Source organism: Phlebotomus papatasi, chromosome 2 (assembly GCF_024763615.1).
Source record: "Phlebotomus papatasi isolate M1 chromosome 2, Ppap_2.1, whole genome shotgun sequence".
In the NCBI taxonomy this organism is placed as follows: Eukaryota; Metazoa; Arthropoda; class Insecta; order Diptera; family Psychodidae; genus Phlebotomus; species Phlebotomus papatasi.
In genome coordinates this window covers 96,157,154-96,178,638 of record NC_077223.1, presented here as the reverse complement: position 1 = coordinate 96,178,638, position 21,485 = coordinate 96,157,154, and the positions used below count along the sequence as shown (strand labels likewise).

General features: G+C 37.4%; 1 protein-coding gene across 2 annotated transcripts in view; it reads left to right on the top strand.

Annotated features, from left to right (window-relative positions):
• LOC129802535 (protein dopey-1 homolog) overlaps window positions 1–21,485 on the top strand; it is a 51,793-nt gene that overhangs the window by 8,086 nt on the left and 22,222 nt on the right. For both annotated transcript variants that reach the window (XM_055848441.1, XM_055848440.1), the window contains exons 2-6: window positions 6,648–6,836; window positions 6,932–11,839; window positions 14,651–15,215; window positions 19,108–20,421; window positions 20,485–20,637. In XM_055848441.1, the coding sequence (XP_055704416.1) occupies window positions 6,681–6,836; window positions 6,932–11,839; window positions 14,651–15,215; window positions 19,108–20,421; window positions 20,485–20,637 (7,096 nt within the window). In that variant the 5' untranslated portion in view covers window positions 6,648–6,680. The remainder of the gene's footprint in view (window positions 1–6,647; window positions 6,837–6,931; window positions 11,840–14,650; window positions 15,216–19,107; window positions 20,422–20,484; window positions 20,638–21,485) is intronic.

The window sequence follows — 21,485 nt, the reverse complement described above, 5'->3', positions numbered from 1 at the left end:
TTAGTTCAATTCGAATTTCGGATCAAATGAGTGAGATAGACTTATGCAAATCTTTTGAGAGAAAACGGGACGCGAATTTTGATTTTATGAAATTATACCGAGCTAAAAGGTGGGCCAGAGCCATAAGGAAAATATTTCAAAAATAGGACTAAAAATTTCAATATTTTTTATTTTCTGAATTCCTTGCTCGAATTCTAAGAAACTTACGACTTTGAAGAAGGTCTATGGTGGCCATCTATGGAAAAAAATTTAAACCACTATCTCTTTTATCTTGGAAGATAATGAATTTTCAAATTTTCAATTTGTGACTTTTTACCCCAGTCTCCCTTATTATTTGATAGTTTTTATCAATTCGAATAAATCTAAGAAATTTAAAATTGTCGGAGTGTTTTTTTGAGCTGATGTAAAAACCTGCAAAATGAGTGAAAAGATTATTAAATATATCTTGTGACCTATTGAATTTCACGTTTTAGGTTTTTCAAAATCAACAAGAAATTTTATAATACCGTGTTTGGGTTTTTAATGAGATGGTAAAGAATCTCAGATAATAAAAAAGAAAATAATTAAAAAAAATGTCAACTACTAATTTTAAAAATCATAAATGGAATGTTGCATACCAACGTTAATATTTTTATTCAAAACATTGATTTTTTTATTTTGAAATATTGAAATACCCCACGAAAGTGGTATGATTCTTTCCGTTCTATTCCCTCATTGCATTGCGGTGAAATAACTTCCATTATTTTGCGCCATGCTTACCAAAAAGCACGGTTCTCTTGATATTAAGTATTCCGTAATATAAAAAAAGCTCCCACAATCTTATCTATTTTGTGTATATTCTTCGTTAGAATTCACCGTAAAAACGGCATATCAGATAGTCTAGTGTCTGTGTTGAGAATACATTGTTTCGATCTGCGAAATTCATTCTATTTTCGTGTGAATATAACTTATCAAAGGATTTTTTTTTCATTCATTTTATTTGGTAAACAAACATTTAAATGAAGTTGCGTGCAAAATGTTTGGAAAGTGAATGAAAAAGAAGGAAAAAGTAAAGGAAATTTATAATGAAAACTATTTTAAAAGGAAAAATGTGTTTGTAGTGACGATTTATCGAATTAATTGATTGGTTCCCCTTTCGGGGTTTGATGAATATGTGTACAATGTTACAATGTGTGGGAGGTAACACAAATAATGTTTTACGCAATTACACATTGGTTTAAATTGAAAATTTTCCAACTATAGTATATATGTGATAATTATAAAAATAAACTTTGTTTGGTTTTCTCTATTAAGATATTAGCATGTTCAAATTGAGGTTGTCTAAACAGTTCTAATTTACTGAAATGGACATTATTTTTTGCTATTTGAGAAGTCACTCTCTCTCTCTCTCAACTTTGCTAATTCTAATATGTTCGAATCTTATTAGCAGAATTTGCGATTTTTATATTTGATGAAGTAAACAGAGTTTATTTTATTTAGACTGCGTGGTTGTTGTTTAAAGATTGAATGTCCGATAGCGAATTTAAATATTAGAGAATTATATTCGGTGAAGATTTATTATGGTCAAACAACTTTCACACATTTCTGCATTGGGTTTGTTTATTTGTATTGGAATTCTGATAGGAAATTCATTAAAAAAAATAGTAGAATTACTAATTGATCAAAGAATTTGCAACATTTAGTGATTTCATAAATGTTTACAAGAACAATAATTCTACACTGAGAGAAATCCGAAAGTTAAAATAACATTACGGAAATGTTAATTGTTCCCTGCAGTACTGATTCAAAATCTGTGTAAATATTACCCTTTTTAGGTGTATTAGGGGTTAAAGTTACCCTTTTTCATGTTAATTTTACCCTTAAAAAGGTGTAAAATTAACATTAAAAAATGTTGATATATTTTTACACCTAAAAAGTGTTAAAGTTATGAGGAAAAAAGTTAATCGCATCGTCTTTTTTTCTCAGTGTAGTAGAATTTCTGTTCTTAAATTTTTCATCATTAAAATCTGTTTAAAAATTGTTTTAATTTCTCAGCTGTTAAAATAGTATACAAAAATACATATAAGAAGAAAATAAAAGAAAGACTGACTCATTGTTGAACTTTTACAACTCTGAGGAAAAACTCCATCGAAGACGGAATTAAATTGAATAGCTTCTTGCCATTCTCTCTGAGAAATAAAATGTCTTTAATAGCTGTGGTTATTAAGTGGAAATGGTTGAAGATCAACTTGCGACAATTTTATCATGTGAATATTTTAATGTTGTGTGTTCAAAATGTCGTAATAATTTTTACAAAAGCAACTTTAGAAAAGAAAATAATCATTTAGTTTTTAGAAACTTGCGTGATAAAATATCAGAAATATAGTTCAAAGTTTCTGTTTGTCATTTTAGCATTGAAGCATCTCAAGATGTATAACATCCATTACAAATCAATTGAAATGTAAATTTGAGAACTTTAAAACAGAGGCTAATTCATTGAGAATGAGTTTTGTGAGGGAAGCATTGAGATGTGTACATGATGAAATCATAAAAATGCGCACTTTTTTTTATTTTTAAACAATTCGTATTCTCATATCACAATTTTATCTCATGTTAACTATCTTGTTGCAAATTTTTTTTTTCTCAACTGTTCGTGCTGAATAATTGAAATATGTTTATGCTAAAAGTGTTTCATAGCAAAAGTCCAGCAGATTTGTGTGCAAGGCAACAAGTATGAGGGATTTCCCGGTTGAAGTTAATTAAAGCATTTGTATGTGCGTGAAATCGCGCGCTTTTTTTTGAGACTCTTGTGCCACTGCCTCAATTTTGTTAACACATCCAAAAATTCTTTAGGTATTTCTGTGGGCTGGCAATATTAGCAGTTTTGTGGAATTGATAACACGTTGCACAGGGTCACTCGTTGAGTTTGCAATCAAAAGAAAGATATAATTTTAAAATTATGATTTTATTTATCAAATTGCTTGTAATTCCCGTGTATTGCTTTTTTAATTCACAATTATAAATAGAATAACAAAACAAGATGAAGGTTTTTCTATTTGTATGACTAAAATTGCAGTTTACACTATTAAAGTAATTTAATAGAGCAATAGAACACGCAATGGATTAAGTGGTAGAACCAAGTTCAATGCAAGTGTAACGGGTTCGAATCCACTTTAGGTCACTAGAAATTTCCTGGCAGTAAACATATTTCATATCAGATTCAGTGATTTTCACTGCATATCATTCTATGGGGCATGTGACTGGCAATCCCAGTTTATGTACAAATAAACACTGAGAAAAAAAAGAGGGTGCGATTAACATTTTTTCCTCAGAACTTTAACACTTTTTAGGTGTAAAAATATATCAACATTTTTTAATGTTAATTTTACACATTTTTAAGGGTAAAATTAACATGAAAAAGGGTACCTTTAACCCCTAATACACCTAAAAGGGGTAATATTTACAACGATTTGAGGGTAAAATTAACATTTCCAGAATGTCAGTTTAACTTTTTCGGATTTCTCTCAGTGAATAAATAATAAACGCTTATCTTAAAGTCACGTTTGGAAAAAGACATAGTTCTTCCTCTATTGTCTATTGGTTGTTGTGCTGCAATAATATTCTTTTTAACCGAATAATAATAAATCATGATCCAAGGGTTAAAAAAAACATTTAGTAATGATTTTTGGACTTGAAGTTTAGCCCATCTCCTGCAGGTATCAAAATCTTAAAGTAATCAATTTTATAATCTAATTGATCCTTTGTCTTTAATATCTATCTAATCCTAATAAAATTTTTAGTTTAGACAAAAGTGATAAGAAATTAGAAAAATTGAGCCAGACTATGACAAAGTCTTATGGCCTAGACAGATTTATGTTCTTTACACACTTACAGCTTAAGCCTAGAGAACGATTAACGTAATTACAATCAATATACAATGATTAGACTACTTTTTTTTTAGTTCTCACTACACAGAAAAAAATATTTTGTAAAAATGTTACTAAATTTTTGTGAATTCCTATGGGGGAGTTACAAAATGCTCGTGAATCGTATAACCCACAAACAAGTTCGTAAAAGTTTGTACTTTTTTCACAAACATTGTTCGTAACTTGATAATTTGACGAACATTTTTTGTGCCTTTACAAACATTTGTTCGTAAACACACAAAAAATGTTCGTAACATTTTGTCATTTGTTCGTAAATGTTCGTAAAATATTCGACAGGAACACAAACATTTACGAACAAATGACAAAAAGTTACGAACATTTTTTGTGTGTTTACGAACATTTACGAACAAATGTTTGTAAAAGTACAAAAAATGTTCGTCAAATAATCATGTTACGAACAATGTTTGTGAAAAAAGTACAAACTTTTACGAACTTGTTTGTGGGTTATACGATTCACGAGCATTTCGTAAATCCCCCATAGGAATTCACAAACATTTACGAACATTTTTACAAAATATTTTTTTCTGTGTAAGCCGTCAAGGGCAGAGGTGTGCAAGAACCGTTTGAAACCGAACAGACGTCAAATGAAACTTGTACGTCAATGGTCAAAACGCTACCTGAACAAACGTATTTTGACGTTTATTCTGTTTCAAATGGTTCTTGCACACTCCTAGTCTAGGGCATTGGGTCTGAACTACTTATAATATTGCTAATGATGTAAAACCGACACTAACTACAAACTTTGGCATAAATTAATACTGCTCGAACTCTACAAAATCACCCTCAGAAACGAAAAACCTAAATAGTTGTTTGTAAGGAGAATCAATTAAAGAGTTTTCAAAGATTCCTTTAGGTTTTATTTTATTTATTTTTAACTGTTTTAGCTTTAAGTAGGGGAAAGTACTATACCTTCGAGCGTTCATGCCTTTGAATAATGTGAATTTCTTTTATTTTTCTTAAAAAAAACTTAAACATAATTATCAATAATTGACAATACGAATAAGCTAATTAACGTTTAATAGAAATGTGTAAGTATTTTAGGAAAAAAAAGATTCACATTATGCGAAGGCATGAACGTTGGAAGGGCGAGTACTTTCTCCTAATTGGGCCTTTAAAGTCATTTTGTTTTTGGCCGTGGTCTAATGATAAGTAAGGAAGATCCGTTCATCTCTAACTATCGATGAAGTTGTGGTGACCACGGTTGCAAATTTTATTGGAAGCTAGAAGTTACATCACTATTCTATAAATCACTATAAGGTTTCAAATGGACAAAATATACTGGAGTGGAATTCTGTAACGCTCTGCCAATGCCATATGACAAATTGAGTTCGAATCTTAGGAGAGCTTTTTCGAAAATTCGATTCTGTAGCCGTCACATTGCCATTTCAGCTCACGTGGCATTGTCAGAAGGGTCAGAAGTCACATAATCTTTCCGTACAGAACTAGATCTTGAAAAATTCGAAAATCTATTTGAAGATCCAAAAAAGAGACTTTCTTAATTCTTAATACTTTCGCAAATTGGCAGAATTTACATCCTGTTAGAATTTCGAAGTGCTGAAGTATCAAAATGTGACAGTCTTCACATTGTTGTGATTGTGAGGAAAAAAACAGAACAACGATGTTTACTGTTCTTGCCTCAGTATTTAATCACTCCATAATCACTGAGTTTTGCCAGCTTTTTAGTGTGATATTTGATAAATTTTCCCCACATTGTTCGAAAATTTAGTATGAAAATTCGAAATTGAATTTGAATTCTTCGAACTTCAACGACTTTTTTTGCAAATAGAGTTCCATTTACCTTTTATCCAAGACACTATTGGAGAATCAAAATCTACTTCTGTTTGGGCTCATTTGAGAGATTTCTGGCAATTCAAATGACAATGAATTTTGTTAAACAAATCAACCAAGATGTACTGTATTCTCATAAAATCATTAAGTAAAGGGTTTTAATTGAAAATTCAATGAATTGCATTTTCGAACTCATATGATATGACTAAAAACAGCTCGAAAGGCAATGTTAGGTGACAATGCAACGTGTGACAATGCCACAAAAATTACAGAATTCTCCTACTGATCATGTTCATAAAAGGGGAGTGGCATCAACTATTCTAGGTGGAGCATATTTAAAAAGTTCCACAAGTATAATTTCGAAAATTGTTTAACTTTAATCCTGGAAATTTTAAAGAGCCCTAAGTTTCGTAAGGAGCACTCAATGGGTCAAGTGGTAGAGCACTCACTCTATGATGCAAGTGTCCCGGGTTCGAATCCTTTTTAAGTCACCAGGAATTTTTCTGACGTTAAAGGTGGTCGAATTGCATCCAATGAGCTTCACTGCACTTGATTCCACGGGCATAGGACTGACAACCTCATCCTGTACAAGAAAAAATAATAATGCATGTATAGAAATTTCCTTGCAGGAAGGCCTTGTTCCTTCCTTGTTGTGCCAGCATTATTATTATTAAGTTTCGTAATTTGCCAAGTTATTGAACAATCCTGTGTTTGTTTGGATATTGATACGTAGGTCTTCTTAGTGTGTTTATCGAGAAAAGAAGAGAGCCCAGAGAGGGGTAGGAGTGAGATAATGAAATTTCCAGTGAAATTGAGGCACATGATAGGAACTTTATGAATCAGTTTTCCGTAGAGTTTTCTGTTGTGTATATATAACACTGTGAGTTTTCAATCAATTAATTCAGTGTTATTTAAATCACTATTGGATTACAGTTGGAACAAGTTGAGGAGAAATTTGTGTGGAAGATGGATTCATCGCCGGGTGCATTGATGGAGGAGTATGAGCTGATGAATCAGCATAAGTATCGAATTTATATGTCCAACATTGATAAAGCACTGAAAAATTTCGAATACTCCAGCGAATGGGCTGATTTGATATCAGCACTGGGAAAGTTAAATAAAGTAAGGTTTTTTTTTTGCTTGTGGTGATAAGATATTTTCAATTGATAGGGATTTGCATTGTCTTGTTTTTAATCTTGGATATTTTTTGTGTATAGGTGATATCGAGTTATCCGCAGTACCAGATAATTCCGCGGAGAATTAAGATTTCCAAACGCTTAGCACAGTGTATGCATCCGGCTCTGCCATCGGGGGTTCATTTGAAGGCCCTTGAGACCTATGATGTGATTTTTAGTAATACAGGTACTGAAAGGCTCGCCACAGAGTTGTTTATCTACAGCGCTGGGTTGTTCCCATTGCTGGGATATGCTGCAATGAATGTGCGGCCAACTCTGCTGGGAATCTATGAAAAGTACTTTGTACCATTGGGTGAGCGACTGAGACCTGCTTTGAGTGGGTTTCTCAGTGGAGTGTTGCCCGGGTATGAGTCAGGATTGGATCATTTTGATCGAACGAATTCTCTGCTCAATTTAGTTTGTGCCGCTGTCAATCCGTTCTGTTTCTACACTTGCCTGTGGGAATGTGTAGCAACAAATGCATCCATTAGGTTACCTGCTGTCTCCTACATCCTAGATCATTTCCACAAGAAAATTCCCATGGAAGAACAAAAGTACTTCTTAGGTAGGAATCATGATGTTCTGATGGCGGGATTGTGCGCTTGTTTGAATGACAATGTCATTCTGGTTCAGAGAAATACACTGGAGTTTCTTCTGTTGGGATTCCCAATGCATACGAACTTAGTGGGAAGGGTGGATCTAATAAGGCTGGTAACAAATGGTCTCAATACCATCCTCAGGAGAGACATGTCGCTAAATAGGCGTCTGTATTCTTGGTTACTGGGGACTGAGGTGACCAATGGACGAAGTCCAGTTGAGGAACCTCCTCCAGTTCCTGAAGATCCGAATCAGTCCTACTTCCAGAGATACTCCCAAGCAATTCTGATCAAGGCGCTAAATCAAACCCTAAAGAACAGTCTGAATTGTGATCCCGTTGACCTTAGGCCCTATAGGATCTTGATTTCTCTTCTGGATAAAATCGAAATTGGACCTGTGATCTTGGATGAAGTTCTGTGTGATGTTATTAGGACAATGTCTCTGTTGGGAGGAAATTCAGAGGTTGGAAAGTCAGCCAATTTACTCTTTGCAACTTTCGATCCAGCCTACATCTGGACCTACATGTCTGGTTTGTACGAAAAGGCCTGCAAGGCTCCAGCTTCGGGACAATCCAAACTAACACTAAATCTACGACAGGAACGTGCAGAATTTGGTCAACCTGTTGTACCTGAAGTTGATTCTGGACCACCATGTTTGACAGAAGTTTGCTACTTGACAGAATTCCTGCTGGAAACCATCTCCCTAGAGACTTACAATGAGACAACAAGGATTCACTTGCCCAAAGTTTTCCTCGCTATAACACAAATGTTGACTATTTATTCGGAAAATTTGACCCATGACGAAGTTAGGGCATCCCTGAAGCTCTGTATGAAGATTGTATCGCGTGTTCAACCAATGATTACCAGTCCTGCGCGGCACAATCCTTCTAATCGATCTGTTGAAGGAGCCGAAGAGGCTCTGTCGAAGGAGGAGAGTGGGAATGCGTTGGAAAAGAGTAAATCCGATTCGAAGTTGAATCAAAGCCTCCTGGATGAAGCTGGAATGACTCGTTCAAATTCCAATCACAGCATGTCCAAGAAGAGTCCAAAGAAGACGAAGAAATCAAAATCTTACTCAAAGTTGCAGGAGTTGGATAAGGAGATTTGCACAGATACTGGTCAATTGATCATCCCATCGGCACTTTCGACACCAAACTTGGAGTTTCAGAACAATTCGGGGAAGAAGGGAAAGAAAAAGTCGCCAATTGCTAAGTTGAGGAGTAAGTCGAAGACTCCCGATCCCACCATCGCTGAGGACTCTACTCATGAAACCACTCCGGAACCAACGTCAATTGTCAGCGAGAGCGGAACTAGCTGTGCCGACGACGAAGTTAGGGTTGAACCTAGAGAGACAAGCATGAAGGAATACTCGATCCTTGAGCAGTGTATCAGGCAGTATGAGATTTTCTATCAGATCTATGTTTCTAAGGAAGTGCTGAAGATTCATGGAAAGGATGGCAAAGCAACTCCCTGTCGCATAACTGTCAGTCCCGAGGTTCAGGGACGAAGTCCACTGATCAGTGAGGACATTGTGGAGGGTGACAGTGTTGATAGAATCAAAGAAATCGATCGAATGTTTAATACGCTCAAGGTTAACGTGCATTGCCGCATCACCAGACTTCAGAATTTACTATACAGAACCCTCTTGAAGTCAGACGTCGAAGAAGTTGAAAGTGTTCGACAGGCAGGAGAAAAATCCGTATCCTTCAGTATTGATCAAGCAGAAATGGCAGACTTGGATCTAGAAGCAGCTGAGAAGAGCGTTTGCAGTTTGATGGGGATCAAACTCAGTGAATCACTGAGGAATGCTGTCAAACTTGCATCGAGTTTACTCGTGGACCTTTCAACATTCCCTAACTACAATCAAAGTTTAACAGTTGATAAACGAGATATGAGCATTCCCAGTTGGCTCAAGGTTCTCTGCCTCGTTGCGAGCTACTTCAAAACAGATAAGGATCTTCAAGTGTCAGCCATAACGACACTTTTTGAAATGATAAGTTTACTGAAGTCACAAATTGAACACGCAACAAGTCCTGGAGTTACTTTCGTCATCATGTTGCCAGTTATGAAGATTGGTCATGTAACCTTCCTAGAGAATCAAACCCGAATTTTTCAAGTTCTAACGTCAATTCTGTGGGACTATTTGGCAGATCAAGGTGTTGATAGAAGTCAAATCAGTTCCCTCCTGTATCAGCTACACAACTGCCTAGATAGTGGCGTTGTTGAAACAGTCATTGGACATAGGATGCTCAATACGCATCGGGAATGGCTTGATGGAGAAGATTCCAAAGCCCTAACGAATCAATTTGTCCTGGATGTCAATGAAAATTCCAGGATAAAGACCAATAGGTTGTTGGAATATAAGACAACGAGACTGTCCGACGTTAAAATTATGTGTCCACCACCTACGCAATCCTTGGTAGAGTGTGGAGATGTCCTGTCAGAGGGACCCTCAGTCACATTTGGAAAGTTCGAATTGCTGTGGCATTTGGGCAGAGATCGAGGTTTAAGGGGGTTTGACAAGACCGTTCTTAAGATGTTCGACCATTTGACACTGCCGCAGCATATGGCTATGAGAACTTTTGTTACTAAATGGCTGAGAGAGGCTCTCCTGAGAGGAGATCTTCCTCGTGTCCTTCAACCTCTTCTGTCAATTGTCTTAGCGTCAAATACAAAGAGGATTGGCGTGGTGAATGCTCATTTACTAAAGCGAGATGGTGCAGATAGTCAAGATATCTGGTATAATCCAGATCGTCCAGGAGATGATACAGAAATCATCGAAAGGGATGTATACGCTATAAGTTCCGAAGATGGAAACATTAGGTACCATCTCGAAGGGGCCAAACAGAAGAGAAGCCCTATACGGTCGCTTCAGAAGAAATTCTTCGGAGTGACGATTGGGAATGCTACTGCAACGAAAGGTGGGAAGCCTTCAAATTATATCACTGAGAAAAATAGTTCAGAGCACAATAGTAACATTTCTTTGATCGTCAATCCGCTGGACAATTCGTCTGATGCAGAAAATGTTGATTCTGACATAACTTCACTCAGTAGCAGTGCACCAACGAAGATGATTACTGAGAGTGCAACGGATGTTCCGGAGGCATCGGTAAAGGATGAATCGTGCTTCTCATCGTGCGATGAAGAAGATGGTGAAAGTTCGACGGATTCGGATTCCGAGGGTAGAGAAACGAGCGTGGAGAAAGATGTTTCGGTGGCTGAGAATGCAGTCTGTGTCAAAAGATTCGTAGGGGATTGCAATCAAGTTGCGGATATCCTGACCGAGCATGATCGCACGAAGAACCGAAAGACGTATCAGGTGACCAAGAGTGGAAGTCATGTTATGGAGAAGTTGGAGCTGTCCTTTACGGACATCACTGAAGGGATTGGATACTTGGAGGAATCAGCAGCAGCTGAGGAGTACTTTAGTTCATCTGCAGGATCTAATGATGAAGAAACTGTGGAAAGGGTTCTCAATGAAATCATTTCACAGGCAGTCGAAAATGTTGAAGTGGAAGACAACAAGAGAAACAGTGGAACTTCAAAGAACTCTTTAGAGAGCAATTGGTCAGAATCGAAGGAGAAGACAGAGAGTACAGATTCCTACAGTGGATATGATAGTGAAAACAGTGAAAATGACAAGCGTAAATCTCAGGAAAGTTCCAAAAATCCACCTGTTTCAAAGACTTCCAGGGAATCTGAAGAGAAAGATTCCGGAAGCAAACTTAGCAGTAAGTTCAATTGGGAAATGGCTCAAGAGACTTTCAGGAGGAGCAAACAGAACGTTGAGATTCTCAGGCAGAATACAGTTGGCAGTAAGAAGAGGAAGGATGAGATTAGGAAAGCTTTCTTTGATAAACTCCATCCACTTCATACTCATATGCTTCTGTACTACGGAGTCTTTGACACCAAGCAGGTTCTCTACTCCCTCCAGACAATCAGAAATATCATTGGGAGTGATTTCAGAACTTTTCTTTGCTTGGCTATGACTACAACTCTGTCAGATACTCAGATCAAGAGCCTCCTGATTCGTCACAGGAAAAGTATCTTCGGAAAGGGATTTTCTGGTGTCATTGCAAATACAGAGTACAGTCATGTTTACAGAGGATGCATGTACTTGGAAGCTCTGGTTACCATCTGTCTGTACTACCTCAGGAGTTACTTCCAGAAGAGCGTCTGCGAAGGGAACAAACTTCCTAGTTCAGAAGATATCAGAGGAAATTGTAGAATTCAGCTGGCCAGTATTGAACTTCTAACGCTTCTATGCACCGAACTGATCACCATTGTAAAGGAGATGGGCAAGGGACTGGCTAGCTTCATTGCTGATATGATTGGACGATGCAAACTACAAAAGGTCAGTTGAAAGATATTTTTTATCCAATTACCTAAGTTATAGGCCATGGGGAATATAATAAGGGATACCCGTAACTTAGTTGCGCTTTAAAATAGCGAAGCTTCGTCTGAGTATACCTAAGTACCCTCTTCTGGTAACCTTGCAAAACTGATACTGGGTTACAAAAATATACAACCTGGGAAGGGATGTTCCATCATTTTGTCCTGAAGGTTGGTCTTGATTCTAAGACGACGATGGCCGCACGGAGGTTGGGTTAAAGAAAGAGATCAAATGAAATACTGCTCCATATAAGAATACTGAAATTTTTCAAATTACATCCACTGCGCTATACGGCTTTTAAGACCATGGCGTATAGAACTGACAACCATCATTTTAATTGAGTGTGATTCCTTTATTGTAATCCTCGGATTTTTTGTTTATGTTTTGAACATCCCTGATTCCGAAAATCATAAGCCGGCAATTTCGGGTCCGTCCGTCCGTAGTAAGCAATATCTGTGGTTTGGAAAGAGATATCTTCATAATTTTTTTAAAAAATATATCTACTCGAGCGTACGACGATTTCTGAGCTATTAGTTTTTTGAAAAACCGGTTCTAAACCGGTTAAAAATCACGTTTTGTAGTTTATCTCGAAATCTAAGCATACGATTTTGAAAATTTTATGTTTATGTTGTAGCCCAGAAAATTTAGACCAATTTGCAAAACAAACTTAAAACATTCGTCGAGCAGTTCTCGAGATATTTCACTTTAAAGATTTCAATTTTAAGAAAATTTTCTAATAGCCTCAGGCGGGAAAAAAAGCGGGAGAAGCGGCGTCGTCGGACAAGCTTTTCCCATATAGCACTCTCTCACTTACTTTCTCTCGCTCCCTCTCTACATAGTGAGCTTATATTCGAAGATTTGTAAAGTGACATATACAATTCGTGATTCACGATTTTTCTCGCGGATTTTCGCGGAGCGCGTATTTTTTCACCGACATTCGCGGGGTCCGAAAATTTCCGCGGATTTTCGCGGGGCAGGAATTTTTTCGAGGATTTTTGCGTGACGAGTTTTTTCCGCGGATTTTCACGGGGCGTGTATTTTTCGCGGATTTTCGAGGGTCGAGAATTTTTTTCGCTATTTTCGCGAGACGCGAATTTTTTAGCGGAATTTCGCGGGCCGCGATTTTTATCGAGGATTTTTGCGTGACAACTTTTTTTCGCGGATTTTCACTGGGCGTATTTTTTTCGCGTATTTTCTCGCAGGGCGCGAATTTTTTCATGGATTTTCGTGGGTTGCCTACTTTCTCGCGAATTTTCACTGGATGCGTATTTTTGCGCGGATATTCGCGGGCGCATATTTTATCGCGGATTTTCGTGAGCGTGTATTTTTTCGCGGATTTTCGCAGGGCACGATTTTTTTCGTTCATTTTCGCAGGACGAGAATTTTTTCGCGGATTTTCGCGGGGCGTGTATTTTTTCGCGGATTTTCGTGGGCGTGTATTATTTTGCGGATTTTCGAGGGTCGCGAATTTGATCGCAGATTTTCACGGTGCGCGTATTTTTCGTGGGTAATGAATATCTTCGCGGATTCTCACGAGTCGCTGACAGAGGTTTTAAACGGATGTAAAGTTGAGGCCTCTATCTTTCATAGTTTCCAAAATAATCGACTTTAAAGATTTTCAGACACTTTCATGAATTTTTCATCCAATTTTCCTTATTAATAACGATAATGTTACATACAGTTTAAGAATTATTAAACGAAATTTGCATTATTTATGTATAAATATTGTTCGAGTTAGCCACAATCCAAATTTACAGTGAAGGAATCACACCCCTATAAGCTGATCTAGGCTTATCACTGGTTTGTTATTTAGGGTTCAATTAACCTCAAATACAATATTTGGATAACAGAACTCCTGATTTTTATCAAATGATCTTCAATAAATTTATATTAAGTGAAAATATCCAGGAGGGTTTCAACCTAACCCCCTTATTTTTTTTTAAATAAGCCTTATACCTATGCCATTATTTGATATATATTGTACTATAATTTGAGGTTATGTATTACCTAACCTCAGAAAAGTAAGTTATCTATTCATTGTTACACGCAATTTCTTTTACTTCCCAATAATTATCCTGTTTTTTGTGTAAGATCGATATATTCAAAAATTTGAGGTTATGATTCATTTAACCTTAAAAATCATGTAACATGTATGCTATTTCTTTCTTATAATAGAAAAATCTTGAATTCTATTCCTCCGGAATTGAGTAAACACTTCGGAAACATATTAAATGTTCCGCCGTTTTCATGTTTTTAAGGTTAAAATTTGATACATTTTGAATTTAAATATTTAATTGAGAGAACAATTTCTTCCACATGAAATATTAAGTGGTTGCATGACAAAAATCTCTGGAATTTTATAAGTCAGGATGAACATAACCTAAAACTTCTGATTTAACCTATTTAAGTGAGAGCAGATTGAGGCACGATAAATATCAAGGTTAGACACTCAACCACAAAAACTAAGCACATTTTCGGTCAAGCCAAAACAAAATTGTTGATCTAACTATAAAATAATTAACGCTTATCGCATTTCTTATGTTTACGTTCAATTTTACTATGCAAACCATGGCGCAATGCTTAATTGAATTCACTAGAAAGGCCATTGATCTTTCAATTGGAGGGTATTAGATAGTGACTCAATATGGGATTCAGATCACGTGTTCGGGCCTAAAAGCACATTCAGGCAAACAATGATTGATTGATAAGTCAATTCAAACACAAGAGCTCCGAGAAATGTATTGAGTCAATATTTCCTCAATGACTTTGCAGATTGTTCTTCATTGTATCCTGACGTCAGTCCATAGTTTCACATTCAAGGATCCAGTAACATTTACCGATGACATTCTGCGATTTAATGATCCGGACGATGAAAAGCTCCATTTGGAGTCTTTTCAAATTGAATCTCTGCGGCTACTTCTGGCCGTGATTAAGTTGGAGTATGAGGTGACTGTGCAAAAGGGTGACAGTGATAGTCGGAGTCAGGGTGAAAGTTCGGGATCACAGTCTCCAACTCGTCCAGCTTCTAGTACTCCCACAAATGTCAAATATCTGCCCAATTGTCCAGTTAGTCAGCAACCAATGTTCCTCTCAGCCATTTTGAATGCTCTTCAGGCTGATCATTTGCGCCATTTGCACAAAAACTGGACAGATGTAGTGACGTCATCGCTGGGATGCTACGTCTTTGGCAGCCTGACAAACATTGTGATCAGTGTTGTCCATCAGATTTGCACAAATCTGGATAAGGTGACCAGAACTGGGAAGATTATTCTTCCTCCGGATTACATTTTGGCTCAGCTGGAGGCAATGACTGTCCTATCCCATTACTGTCTTCTAGGTGAGTCCCTTTTGCTTTTAGATTGGTTACGATCCAAAAGAAAATTGTTCAAAATGTCGATATATATTTCTTTATGTATTTTTTTATTCTTGAAATGCTTGAAATCCAACTCACAATCGAATTTACATGCATTCCGAATTGTAAGGTTCTCAAGTTACAAAGGTCCCGAGAATGATTGTACAAAAATCACAGTTACCGTAATAAGCTTATTGAAGCTTATCAGTGATTATTGTCTGTTATAAAAGGATGATAATATAAGATTTACAAAAGGAAGTAAAGAAACTCAGGTTAGAAATATTCATTGGAATCGGTTAATAAATATCAGAGATAGAGTCTGGTTAAGTTTACCTCGAATAAGAGTACAGTGAAAGGGAGAAAGGTGTAGCCTATCAAATATCCAAAATCTCGAAGAAACCTTATGCCGAATGGGTTCAAATCCCAAAAGCCAAGATCCCGAACAGGTCGAAATCCCGAAAGCCAAAATTCTGATTAGGTGAAAATCCTGAAAGCCAAAATCTTGGATGAGTCGAAGTCCCGAAAGTCGAGATATCAAAAAATCAAAATTCCATAAAACCAAAATCTCCAATGGATCGAAGTCCCGAATAGATCGAGATCCCGAAAGATAAAATTCCAAAAAGACAAAATCCCGAATGAGTCGAAATCTCAAAGCCAAAATTCTGATTAGATCGAAATCGTGAAAATGAAAATCCTGAATGGGTCGAAATCCCTAAAGTCAAGATTTCAAAAAGCCAAAATTCCTAAAAACCGCAATCCCGATTGGATCGAAATCCCGAAAGCCAAAATACCGAAAAGACAAAATCCCGAATGGGTTTAAATCTCAAAAGCCAAAATTCTGAAAACCAATTCGAAATCCTGAAAACTAAAATCCTGTATGGATCGAAATCCCGAATAGGTCGAAATGCCGAAAGAAAAAATACCGAAAAGACAAAATCATGAATGGGTTGAAGTCTTGAAAGCCAAAATTTTGATTGGGTCGAAATCCTGAAAATCAAAATTCTGGATGGGTCGAAATCCCGAAAGTCAAGATTTCAAAAAGCCAAAATTCCTAATAACCGCAGTCCCGATTGGATTGAAATCCCAAAAGCCAAAATCCTGAATGGATCGAAAACCCGAAAAGACAAAATCCCGAATGGTTGAAATCTCGAAAGCCAAAATTCTAAAAACCAATTCGAAATCCTGAAAACTAAAATCCTGAATGAGTCGAAATCCCGAATAGGTCGAGATCTTGATAGGCAAAATCCCGAATGGGTTGAAATCTCGAAAGCCAAAATCCTGAATGGATCGAAAACCCGAATAGGTCGAAATCTCTAAAGTCAAAATTTCATAAAGCCAAAACCCAAGTAGGTCGTCATCCAGAAAGCCAAATTCTCGAATGGTCAAAATCCCGAAAGGGACGAAATTAATCAGATAATAATACGTGGAATAATTTCCCAAAGCACATGCAATTTCCCCTTACCTCCATCAAGCATCGTGGGAATAGCTATGCCACGTTTAAGAATTCGAAATCTTAGCTATCAGGATTTTGGCTTTTCGGGATTTTAGATTTTCTGGATATTAAGATTTTCAGGATTTTGGTTTCCAGACTTTTGACATTCAGCTTTCTGGGTTTTGGCTTTGAGGATTTTGACCGGAACCCACATAATTTCTAAGAAATGCATCGTCTAGTTTTCGAAATAATTTATATCTATTGAATTTTTGAAAATCGAACGTTTAAGGAGAGATCGTATAAAGTTTCAATGGTCAAGTAAGTTGTATTTCGCGAGACCTTTCCAAAGCGTCCAAGATAATCGTAATCAAATTTTTATGATCAAAAGCAGACTTATAGAATAGACATTTTGGGATTATTTTGACCCCTTATCCCTTTAAGGACGAGAAGGTCAAAAATCGGGGGTCAGAAAAAATCAGTTTTTCTACCTTTTTAGAGCAAAACATAACTTTAGATGACCGTAAGAAAAATTTCGTATTTGGGTCACCGGTGACACCGGTAAAAGGTTATAGCTCGGGTCTCGTGAGGTCAAGGTGTTCGAGGGAGGGATCATTTTTTTTATCGCAAAGTCTGAGTAGTGAGATTGGTATAATGACGTAAAAGGTAAAACCGCGAGTACACGCAACCGAGATGAGTTGCCTCTGGACGGTTGAAGAATTAACTTAACGAAATCTCCTCACGACGAAGTCGTTTGTGAGCAGCTAAGAATTAAGGAGTTGCTTTTTTTCGATTTGAGAGATTACAACTGCGATGGTACGGTCCTGGTTATTTTCCGTACATGACTGAATAAAGACTCCTCAGAAAAGCTATGCAAGCCGTTGTGAGGAGCCCTCGACCTCGGGGCGGACCTAGGTTAAGGTGGCTGAATTAAATTCAGGATCTTGCCTTGGAGCGCTTTGGGTTCGACCGAGAAAGTTTTCCTGAAGTGGCGGAGGATCCTGGAGGTGTGTTCTGCTATCCCGGGTGCCCTACACGGTAAAAACTTTTGGACACTGACCAAAATATTGGAACAAGTTTTCCTTGGAACAAATTTTATTGAAAATAATTTGTACCTAGAGTGTTTGTTCCAAAGTTTTCTTTACAGTGTGAGGAACAAATTGGTACATTTTCTTTAAAACAATATAATTTATTCATACATCTGTAACATATTTGTTCCAAAAATTTTCGGTGTCCGTTGACAAGGTAATTTTTGAAACGAAATTGTTACTCATATGGGGAATCCTTTTGTTCCGATTGACGGGAACAAATTCGTGTAAGTGTTTTCGTCTTACAGTTAATGCCTATACTTCAGTCGAAATGGATTTCGGTGGCGAAAGTTCATAAGGAATATCAAATAAAAATCAAATTGAGAGTGTTTTATACAGACGTGTGCATGACGAAATCATATGCGAGTGCTGGCAGCAGGAGGGGAACGAAATCTCAAATTAAGAAAGTGAAGCCATGTAGGACGAAAATTGCCATAGATTTGGCGTCCTCCTCGCTTCGGTGACAAGTGACTGAAGTGTGGGAGGTGGCATATGATTTTATACTAGACGAGCTATTTTTTTTTTGGAACAAATTCGCTACTATTATTGGTTATCTTTTAGTTTCTCCTAGAAGATACAAATTTATTCCAGAAATTTTCGGTGTCCGTGGACGAGCTAATTTTTGGAACAAATATTGTCGGTTCCGAAGAAGGCTATTGTAAGTCGAAAATGTAAACTTTACAGGAAAGATGTTTAAAGTTTGACAGCTAAAATTTATTTTCATTAATTTCACTGCAATTAGTATACTTTCAGCTTTTGAAACTATTTCATCATACTTACGAATTGAATGTCTTCTAGTTAACACTACTTTTAAATTAATTATAGCAAAATTGTGGGCAAAAAACTCAATAATTGGGCACGCTGACTTTAAGTTTTTTTCTTGTAACTTTTGCAGGAATATCTTAATCAATATAAAATTTTGTGGGGATATAGATCTAAGGTTTCTGCATCCAATGATACCATTTTTTTTATAATATTGTAAGTAGACTTACAATAGTCTTCTTCGGAACCGACGAATATGTGCCGAAATTTTTTGCCGTGATATCAATACATTACCGGTTCAGAACCGATTGGAACCGATTCATTCTTATCAGAAATCCCAAAACCTTTCCAACGAGTTGAACATTAAACATGCTTTAATCCTTAATTATTGAAGCATATGGGTTTCTAAACTTTCTTTTTAGTCATCAGAGCTCTTAAGTTAACCTTACTTGTGTTTATAAACGGTAAAAAATCCTTGATAAAACTGATAATATTGATAAGCTAAAGAATTTGAAATAAAAATCAGAAGCTATAAGGCAATCATTGACCACATTTATGCATTTAGCTAAGCTGAGGAATTCATTTGATCCTCTTCTAGATAACACACAGCAAATGACTCTGTCCCATGTCTTCAACCAAGCTTACCCACCCACAAATTCCACCACACACGCTTCTAATCCCGGACAGATCTTCAATAATCTCGTCCATGTGTTCCTGTCCACGCCAGTGGCGTCAGATCTGTCCCAGGCTAAGAATTCCCAGCATATGGCTGCCCGGAATGCCGTCCTGAGCCATTTGCCGCGAATTGTGGCAAGTGTAGCGGCTCTCTGGGACAATGAGATCGGGCAGACGAGATTGGTCAATAAGCAATTGCTAGAATTCCTCAGTCCAATTTCTCTGCATCATGGAGTGAATTTTCTGGCTGCTGTGGCTGTGGCATGGCAGCAACGTGGTGATCAATTCAGGAGGATTCAGCAGAATCAGGAGGAGGGAGAAAGTAGGAAGAATTCTCTGACAATCACAGCAAAATCCCTGCCTCAGGCATGTCCGGAACAGCTGAGTTTGGTTAAGTTGGTCAGTGGTATCCGGATAATGCCGATGGATTCATTTGTACAGACACTGCATCAAGTGGTGAAGTCTCCGCCGCCAATTCATCATCCCCCGGCGGGATTGAGTCTGGACGTGAGTGCTCTGGAACTGTTTTACTTCTACATGAAAAATGCTGGAAATAGTCAATTGACGGATTGTTGGAGTTCACTTCTGGCTCTACTGAGGGATGGTTTGGCACTTTCGCCACCGGCTCAATTTGTTCTTCTGGCCATTCTCAGTGAATTCGTCCAGAGGTGTCCACAGCTACCGTTCCAGGATAAGAAGGATCAGCGGGATCTGCACGATATCACATCGCGCCTCGTGGAGGCTCTGTCGACGGTGGCGGGAGCGTGTCTCGAGCAGACCACGTGGCTCCGCCGAAATTTGGCCGTGAAGGAAGATTTGGGCACTTTGCCCATTGATGGGAATATCAAGGAGTCCACAACTTCTCTCATTGGCAATCAACTCTACAGTGTTCAGGCTCAATCGGTTCTGGCATCGGTCCTGGCCAATCTGCTGGATGTGGCTTATGGATCACAGGAGAAGGATAAGATTGTCACCATTGTCACTACGCTAATGTACAACATTACGCCCTATCTCAAGAATCACACCATCCGCAATATTCCGTCGTTCTATGCATGTTCGAGTCTCCTGGCCAGTTTGTCCACTTATCAGTACACAAGGAAGGCCTGGAGGAAGGATGTTCTGGATCTTCTTCTAGACAATTCCTTCTTTCAGATGGATCTGTCGTGCTTGCCTTTCTGGAAGTCCATCCTTGACAGCCTAATGACGTACGACAATACAACTTTTAGGGAATTGATGAGTGAGTTATCTTCAGTTTATTTTTCTCTGAATTTTTCCTAAAAAAGGGACACTTTGTTTGCAGATCGTGTTTCTCTGACACAAACGGGAGGATTGAACATTTTTACGTCCAAGGAGCAAGAATATGAACAGAGAGCGGCTCTCCTGAAACGTCTGGCTTTTGTGATCTTCTGCAGTGAATTGGATCAGTATCACAAATACATGCCGGAAATTCAAGGTAGGCTTTGCAATTTTGATGCCTCTTGTGATACTCCAATTTTTTCAAAGTGCTCCGATCTGTCTGGCCTTCTTAGGGAATATATTCTGAACACCCTTATGACCTCTACACACTAGAGAAATTTATGTCCATATTAAAGCAAATTCCTACGCTTGTTTAGGAAAAACTCTACAATATGGACATAAATTTCTCTAGTGTGTAGAGGCCATTAAGGCGAAAATGAGAAGCTGGTTTTTTCGGGTCCGTGCGGTTGTTCGTTCTTTATTCATTTTCTATTCTTTAATTTTTTCTAAAAACGAGTTTAAAACCGGTTTTGCGGATTTTCCAAAAATCTGATTATGCAATTTCGACCATTTTTTATGTATAAAGCTGCTTGAACTGACTAATTTAAAAGAAAATTGTAGATTGCTCAATGATTTCTCGAAATATGTCAAGTTAAAGATTGCAATTTTAAGAAATTTTGCTGATAGCGTCAGACGGAAAACTAAACGGGAATAGTGGCGTAGAACCTCTTATTGCGAGTCGGGAAATTTTTCTTGAATTTTAGCGGAACATGAAATTTTTCGCGGATTCTTGCACGCCAAGATAATTTTCGCAGGCCGCTAAATGTTTCGAGGATCAAGGAATTTATAGCGGATTTTTGTAAGCACGAAATTTTTCGAGAATTTTCAAGGGCCTTTAATTTCTCGCTGATCTTCGCTAGCCCTGAATTTTTAAGAGATTTTTGGCAGGCTGCGAAATTTTTCGCGGATTTTCGTGAACAAGATTTTTTTTCACGAATTTTCGTAAGCGAAATTTTTCGCGGATTCTCACATGACTCGAATTTTTTAAAAGATTTTCGTGGGCTA